The 8,626-nt window shown below is 39.8% G+C and overlaps 1 protein-coding gene across 1 annotated transcript; it reads left to right on the forward strand.

Annotated features, from left to right (window-relative positions):
• Positions 1–5,307: 5,307 nt before the first annotated feature.
• On the forward strand, positions 5,308–7,870 carry TMEM177 (transmembrane protein 177). The gene is made up of 2 exons (XM_015824488.1): positions 5,308–5,425; positions 6,743–7,870. The coding sequence occupies exon 2, from the start codon at positions 6,783–6,785 to the stop codon at positions 7,725–7,727; it is 945 nt and encodes a 314-aa protein (XP_015679974.1). The 5' UTR covers positions 5,308–5,425; positions 6,743–6,782; the 3' UTR covers positions 7,728–7,870.
• The last annotated feature ends 756 nt before the right edge of the window (positions 7,871–8,626 follow it).

Below are 8,626 nucleotides of genomic sequence, written 5' to 3' on the forward strand. Positions count from 1 at the left end.
TTTGGAGAATAGCTTGACTCCCTCTTCTTTATGGCAACCCCTGAGATATTGGAACATAAAAGAGCCAAGGGTGCCTACCCCTGGCCTATACAGACTCCATCAGCCAAGGAATTTCAACTGTGGGATCTAGAGAAGAGCCTTTTCTGCCACGGACCTTTTGGAAAATCTTGTCATGGGAGATGAGATCTGCCCCTACCTTTCTGACCTTCAGGAAGTTGGTGTGGGCCCTTGATAGGGAAGCTGCAGGCGGGAGGTAGTTGGTGCAGTGACAGAAAATGCACCATCTCCACTCCACTTTGAGCTTGTAGTGTTTACTCTATATTTAACCTTTTGCAATTTTAAACTGTTTTTATATTTCTAATTCCTTTTATATCTCTATTTTTACTATATTTAATCCCCTCAGAGTCTCTTTGAATAGTGAGATGGACAGCATATTAAATCAATCAATGAATCAATCATGAGATGTGTTGGGTGAGAGAGAATGGCTGGCTCAAAGCCACCGAACCAGTTTTCATGCCAAAGGTAGGACTAGAACTCATGGTCTTCTGGTTTCTAGCCAGGTGCCTTAATCATGAGACCAAACAGATGTTCTAATTTTCATTCTATAGGAAAGGGGGAGAATGGGAAAAATGAAATCCTTCTGTATTCAATTTCCTTATCCCATCACTACTGTGAAAGTATATTTTAAAATATTCAAAGAAATGAATTAAGCATTATTCTAAAGAAATGGAACAGTTGGGAAAAAATACCTTGTACACAAGCATTTTTTCCATTCCATCATTCCAATTTGACAGGAAACAAAGTATTGTGTTAAAAAAAACCTAGAATTGAAACAAATGAAAATCATGTATAATTTTACTTTTAGTTTGCTTCCAATGAAGCACAATAAATTGTTAAATTGGAATTAATTCAGAATATGTCCTATAGCACCATCTAGCAGGCTAATCTAAAAGTAAATTGTAATAATATTTTCAGGTACTCATTCCCAAATCATAAAACCTTTTGCAGTCAGAAATTGTCATTGCTACTAGATGAGATAACTTTACAAGAAATTTATTTGTAAATGTAATGGCTATATGATACCTACATGTTCAGAACATGAGGCTATAGGTGGTGGGAAATAAATGATGATGATTATCCTCATGCACAGAAACATCTGAAACTAAAATCCAGGTCTGTTTTTTCTCCACAGTTGCCTCTGTGGGGGGGAAAAACAGTCCTAGATTTTAGTTTCACTTACTTCCATTGCAGAACAGTAAAAATCTGTTGTAAATATGTTTGTCCAAAAAGTTAAGGTACCAGAACTTAGGCAAACAAACCATCATACACTGATATTACAACAAAACTTGGTTTTAAATTTTGTTAAGTAATGAAATAATTCATCTAAGTTACCAATCTTTCCATTCTTCTCCATTCAAATCTCTTTCTAGAAGTGGCACCGGTCCCAATGATGTGATTTCCATGGGATTTGGAGCACTGAGCTGATTAATTATTAACTTGCTTTCAGTCTCAGAAGAAACACTGCAAAGGCGGTTTTGCTGAATTTCCTCTGGAGTTATGGTTTCTCATTGGCAGGAACTCCTGCATTCATCCTACCTTTTCATTTATTCTATTCCATTTCCACCTTTTCTTCTGGGATGGCCTTGCTGCTCCATCTGCACTGTAGCCAGATGAAGTTTTAATCTTTGTACCCCCTTTTGAAAACAAATTGTGGCAAAGGCAGAATAAGAAAGAGGATGGAGTGGTGACTAGCTGCCATTTTTAATAATCCCCAATAGGGGATTATTCAGAAAGCAATGATCAGATCAAGAAGGGGAAGGAGGTGATCCTTGCCAAGTATTAATGCTGCATATGATTGCAAAGAGTTGGGTAGGGGGAGAAAACAATGTTAAGGGGGCCAAATGCCTTCTCAAGTAAACCCCTGCCATTTAAGCCTCAAACCACAAATGCAACAGTTCCAAAAATAGTAACCAATTTGCTCTGATCTAATAAAAAAATAAATACATGCATCACTTTGTAACTTAAATCATCTGCATTTTCTTAGTTAGCAATCCTCTTTCACATTAGAATATTATACAACAATGCCAATAAACATTTAAAAACAAAGCAAAATATCAACCATGATAAGAGAGCACCATGCGACTCTTGGATTATTATGAAAAATGTGCTATTGGTTAGATATACTGGTCAGTTCCATATATATTGCTACAGTGCTCTGGGATTAGTGTTAATTATGAAGTAGGGGAGAGAAATCCATGGTTTACAAACCACAAAATCAATCTATCTACCCATCTATACACACACACACACACACACTATACTAAAGCCAAGCAAATCATTTTTTGGCTCAGCCCAAGTGAGTAAACACAGCCAGTGTGGTTGTGTGTATGTGCATATGCTGAAGCATTTTGATATATAATCCAAAACAATACTTTAAAAGAGATAGGAAGTGCAGAGAAAGCATACATTTATCTTGTTTTTTCCTTGATTAAAACAACATTGAAAAGATGATTCCATTGTTTGCTTTTGAATATTTTAAAAACACAGCAGCAGAACTTCTGTCTTAACAGCAAGTGTAGAGAACTGTATCCGCAGCTGTAACTCAAAGCAGCATGCAAACACACACACACACACTCCAATGTTCGATGACATGATCTAGTTGCAATATAGCAAGGACCCTGGATCATTCCCATTTCCAATATAAAATACTAATCACATAGCTAGTGAAAATACAAAATCGATGGGCTTGCCAAGGACTCTTTGGGTGGGACTTCCTCTTACGATCCCTCCAGCAAGGGAGTCTCATTCCAGCCTTTCTGTGCTATAAGAGTCCTTTACTCCCTCCAAGGCATCTGGCCATTTCCACAGCTGTCCAGAGTAGGCAAGGGCAGGCCATTTTTTTCCCCAAGCCACATTCCCTGCCAACTTAACAGCTGCCTTTGGCTCCCTTCACCTCTAAGACACAATTATATTAAATATAACATATGTTTGCAGATCATTACGGATGGTGTGTAGATAGGAATCCCCAGACAGGAAATAAATTTAAAGTGCAGGAATCTCTGGGAACTGTCAGAGGTGGTTTCCACCTAAAAGACACCAGTGGTCCTAAATGATATTCGCAGACGCAGTTTTTTCCTTTCTTCCTCCCATCCTCATCCTCATTCTTTCTTTCTCCAGAAGACACTACTACAGTGTTTCTCAACCTTGACAATTTTAAGGCATGTGGACTTCAACTCCCAGAATTCCACAGCCAGCAATGCTGGCTGTGGAATTCTGGGAAATTGTCAAGGTTGAGAAACACTGCACTACTAGGTTTTAGGTCTGTCTGACTCCTCACTTTAAGTTTCCGAAGGCTGGGTCTTAGGAGCCAGAAAACGAGCTCTGAGCGGAGAAAGAAAAAAAACAACAAAAGCAACGCAAAGTCCTACTAAGAGCAGAGGTGGGGAACGAGGGCCCTTTTACGACTTGTGGACTTCAACTCCCAGAATCATAAAAGTCATAAAAGCCCCCCCCCCACGTTCCCCACCCCCGAACTAGAGAAAGCCCCGGAGCAAGAAGTGACCTTGCGCCAGAATATAAAGACTTCCTCGTCGCCATAGCAACTCCGAGCTTCTGCCATGACGTCAGTCCCTCTCTGCGTTGCGGCACTCGGTTTTTGCGGCAGCTCACCTGCTTTATGGCTTTCACGTGTTGTTTCCCCCCCACCTCTCCTCCTGGCGCAGAGGCTATTGAAAGGTAAAAGCGGGATTCTGGGCAGTTCCTCTCCGTTGAATTGCACGCTAATGTAGGAACCGAGTCTTTCCGTGCCCGCCTAGGTATATTATGTGTACGCGTCTTGGTTTTCAGATTAAACGATAAATAACCCAATTGGGAGGCGATAGGGTAAGCCAAAGTGAAAGGCCTTTTCTGTGTTCTGTATAAAGTCGGATATTTAGAAAGGGAAAAGCTTGATCTATACATATGTTGTATATAGTATGTTTAAATGTGTGTTATGTATGTGTACACTTTGAGAGCAAGGAACTAAATTTCATTTTTAATGTGTGCCATTGTGCCCACAATAAAAAATAACAAAGGTTATCTATCTATCTATCTATCTATCTATCTATCTATCTATCTATCTATCTGATGGGTGGAATGGACTGGAAATTAGCTCTGAATGGGGTTCTTAATGGCGGTACAATGCTTTATATTGAGTTGAGGATAATAATTTTTATAATTTATGCCGCCCGATTCCCAGTCAAGAGTTGTATAGTGACTTACAAAGCCAAAGAGGGTGAAATATGAATAAAGTACACGATAATTAAATGCAAAGTTTATTTCAATAAGGAGGTCCTTGAATTGTGCTATCAGTCTATGAACTACAGACTAGTTATGCGATCTGGAATTAGCCCAGAGTTGCTGTTCTAGCCAAAAAGGAAAAAAAAAAAAAAAGGGTTGAGGCTGACATACTTTATGCATCGTTGCAGCATTGTACAGATATATGTATGTGCTTTAAGGCTTTTAAGCTATTTTAAACTTATTGTTGCTTGGTATTTGAACAGAAAGTGAAGCAGCTTCCTTGCTGTGGTGGCAATGCCCCAATGAATTGTATTTCTTCTGACCTTCTTTGACTAATTGATCCTGTGATTTATCTACTTACTTTACTATATTGCTATTCAGAAAGAGTCATCTGTAGTGCAGCTGCCCTTTGTATTGCTTTTTCTCATCACGATGATCAATTTAATTTAAAAAAACTAGTCAAAAACACAGGGCTGAAAAGAATGGTAAGACTGATAGAGAAAGAACTCAACAAATGCAATAGAATAATGCCTGTCAGATTAGCTTCTCTAACAAAAAGGTAAAATTGAGAATGAATAGTAATTATTTGCATGTATGTGTGTTGTATACACACACACACACATACATATATAGGGAGAGGGAGAGGGAGGGAGAGAGAGAGAGAGAGAGTCTTTTGATGATTCAGGGCATTGCTTATAAACACAACCATGTGAGGCATAAATTGTAAAATAAGAAATTAACCCAACATTAATATTTTAATGGCTGACTGTCAAGTGGAATCAGAATCCATTTTTTTATCACTATTCCACTAATTCCAGTTATATTAACTTTAATAATCACATCTATACAGTATAGACTATGCATCTAGAAAAGGAAGTAATTCTCTTGGCTTTCTGTGACTATAATTTGTGTTTGTAAGCACAAACTAGACATGTTTTTGGGCAATTGACTTGCCTTCCATTGTTGTTCCCAGAGAACAGCTTGTACACAAAGCGTTTCAATTCTCTGCTTTCATTGCAGTCCATCAGAAGTTACCTTCACAGATACACAGAGACACTGCTTTCTGATCATCATGGAATGGGAATTTGCCTCTCATTGTAAATTGCATATATAAGAGCATCTGCATTCCAGTTGTGACTATATCAAGGTAAAACATTTTCCATCCCTGACTGATTTGGACAGCTGTCTTGAATCATCATTATATAAGTAGTCCTTGACTTACAATCATTCATTTAGCAACTGTTTGAAGTTACAATAGCATTGAAAAAATTGACTTATAACTATCTATGACCGCTGCAGCATCCCTATGGTCATGTGATCAGAACTTGGGTGCTTGGCAACCAGTGTGTATTTGATGGTTGCAGCACCCTGGGGTTATGTAATCACTATCTGTGACCTCCCCAACTGGCTTCTGACAAGCAAAATCAATGGAGGAAATTGGATTTGCTTAAGCGATTCACTTAAGAATTGTGCAGTGATTTTTTTAACAATTGTGGAAAAAGGATTGTAAAGTTGAGCACAATTCACTTAATAACCACCTGGCTTAGCAAAGAAATTCTGGTCCCAACTGTGGTCATAAGTCAAAGACTATCTGTACAAAATTATAATATAAATAGGAGATTAAGGCTATATGTCAGGGTAATTATGAAGCCCCTCTTTTAGCCCATGCCTTTTTCTAGCCATATCTTTTTCCAAATTCTGCTCCAAAAGCTGCTTCAGGCTGTTTCCTTATGCACATGTATGCATGCCCTCTTTGCTGTTGGAAAAAATGTGGCTTTGGTAACAGCATGAAAAGTTGTGCTTCATTACTATACTCCTGCAGTTCCTTTCTGGTTATTGAATACAGTGTTATTGCTCTATCCGTTTAAAGCAGGGGTGTCAAACTCAATTTCACTGAGGGCCGCATCAGCATTGCGGTTGCCCTCGGGGGGCTGGGGGGCTGTGGCCAGGGTGGGTGCAGCCTACTGGGTGGGCGTGGATGGAGTGTGTGTGGCCTACTGGGTGGGCCTGGCCAGCTCTACATCGTTCGCGTCAAGGGGGCCTGTGGGGGCCTGGGCAGGAGTGGGACAGATCTGAGGGTCTCTGGCAGAAGGGGGTGGGACCGGGGCAAGCGCCAAGGCATGGTCCATTTCTTCATTCCTCACAAAGGGTGACACCTCCCCAGCATGCACCCAGGGGGCAGAGCCGACATAGCGGGATGGTTCCTCACTGTTTCTAGATGGCCTTGTGGAGCTAAGACTGAATGCATTTCAGCATAGATGGCCACCACAAAATTGTACATTGGCTCCCGGCCGGCCTGGGCCAGGGGCAAGGCAGCGGGGGCCGTTCCCTCACTGTTTCCAGGATGGCTTTGCGGGCCATATGAAACCACTTCGCGGGCCGCATCCGGCCCCCGGGCCTTGTGTTTAACATGTCTGGTTTAACGTAATTCCACTTAATCACTAAGATTTTTCTTTTTGTGCAGATATATTCCTTCTTGAACAGAATCTGGCTGGAAGTTGAACATGGCATTTCATTCTCTATGGAAGGCAGTCTCTATAATGGAGAAACACAGGACTGCTTTTTTGTCCATTTCTTGTGCTGGATTGTTTGGTGCCAACTTGACTTTCCACGTCTTCTCAAAGGAGTTGTTCAAATCACTATATCAGGCTTGGAACCATGGAAAGCCATTGGAGCTTTCAGAAGACTTGCAGAACCTGTTCTATAACATCCTCCAGGATGTCAAAGTGAAATCAGCAGATCGTTACGATGCCATTAAGACTTGCACATTGCACCCTGTAAGCGCTGGTCTACCATGGAGAGCCAAAGGCTGCATGGTGGGCATCCCATATCATTTCAGTAATAGATCCGGTGGCGAACAGCAGATTACCAAGATAGGTGTTCACCTTAGAGGCAAGAAAGTGGACTGGACAAGCCCAGAGGGCCTGGCCTTGAAGGATGCCTTGACACTTTCTCCAGAGGCTCAGAAGTTTGCCATTGCAAGAGAGATCATTGATTTGCAACAAAATAGGCCTCTGATATGTGCAACACTTGGTCCCATTTGTCTGGCTGGGTCCTATATTTCTGGAGTAACTGTAAAGCAGGTCTTGGGTTTATATTATGCTCCAGTACTACTTCGAAGCATTTACAACATGGCAGTTGTGGCAGTTGGGCTGATGGGCTATTGTCTGTTATATGATACCGTAAGCCAGGCATTCGATTATAGGACAGACAGAAAGGCAGCTTCCATTTCTCCCAGTTTTGCTAGAGGTGGGGTGGAATTCTACGATAAAGTTTTGTCACAGAATAAAGCTTTTCGGACTATCTTGGGTAAAGAAGGTAAGCAAATATATGCTTCAAATGGTAATATTCTCCCAAAGTTCAGATTAAAACACCCATCGTACACTTCCAGAAGAAACCTCATTAGTAATACCTTAAACATACCCCAGGCACAGGAAAAACATGATTAAAAGTTAAGATAATAAATTATGGCTATTTTTTTTTTTAAATTGCAGCCTGGCTTTGGTTTTCTTAAAATGTCATTACTGTTAATATATGAAAAAAATAAGATTGGTGGTATTATCTGGCTCCAGCTTTCCATGGATTAAATAAAAAAAAATGTAAAAGTCACATCAAAGGTTGTAAATGTCTTTTAAATCCATATTAAAACCCAAGTGTTGCCTACCAGATCATGAGCTAAAAAAAATTGCTTTTCCTTTCACTTAACATATTTTTGAAAGAAAATATTATTGTATCTTTACTTTGTAAAATATTTTGAACAAAAAAAAAAGATAATGTGCATAGGTTGTGATAACCATTTTATTATTAAAGGGTGATAATATGTAAGCTGCTATGTAAGTGCCAAAGTGTTATCTAGTGGAGGTATTTGAGGGAAAGCAGATTTATAACCTCGGACTGAAAAAAAAAAGTTCAATATTGATCACTTAGCAGCCTTCAGAAAGTTTTGCTTGTGTGTGTGTGTGTGTGTGTGTATACACACACACACACACACACACACCCTACCTTCTGGAAGTTCATGGTAAAAGATATCTCATTTTCTTTTCATAATCTGTGAGGTAGGACATGCTGATAGGTAATGATTGATATTTAATCATAATGGTTTCAAATCGTGCAGGAATCCTGTCTTCTTTAAATCTAATGCATCATCATCATCTCCATGTCATTTGTTTCCCTGATCCTTTTCATATAATTTCAGAGTCTTTGGAAAATCCATAGAATATATCCCATAGAATAAAATTCCCACAGAAAGTCTACTAAGCATGTACCCGTCTCTTCCTTTCTTCGTTCATTAGCTGCTGCTTAAATTGTGTTGAGTATCCTGCAGCGTATACTTCTATACTTGTCTTTT

Source organism: Protobothrops mucrosquamatus, unplaced genomic scaffold (assembly GCF_001527695.2).
Source record: "Protobothrops mucrosquamatus isolate PMUCROS unplaced genomic scaffold, P.Mucros_1.0 scaffold2255, whole genome shotgun sequence".
NCBI classification, from domain to species: Eukaryota; Metazoa; Chordata; class Lepidosauria; order Squamata; family Viperidae; genus Protobothrops; species Protobothrops mucrosquamatus.

Bases quoted from the DNA above. Each gene is read 5' to 3' on its own strand.
- TMEM177 (XM_015824488.1), top strand. From the start codon at position 6,783: ATGGCATTTCATTCTCTATGGAAGGCAGTCTCTATAATGGAGAAACAC.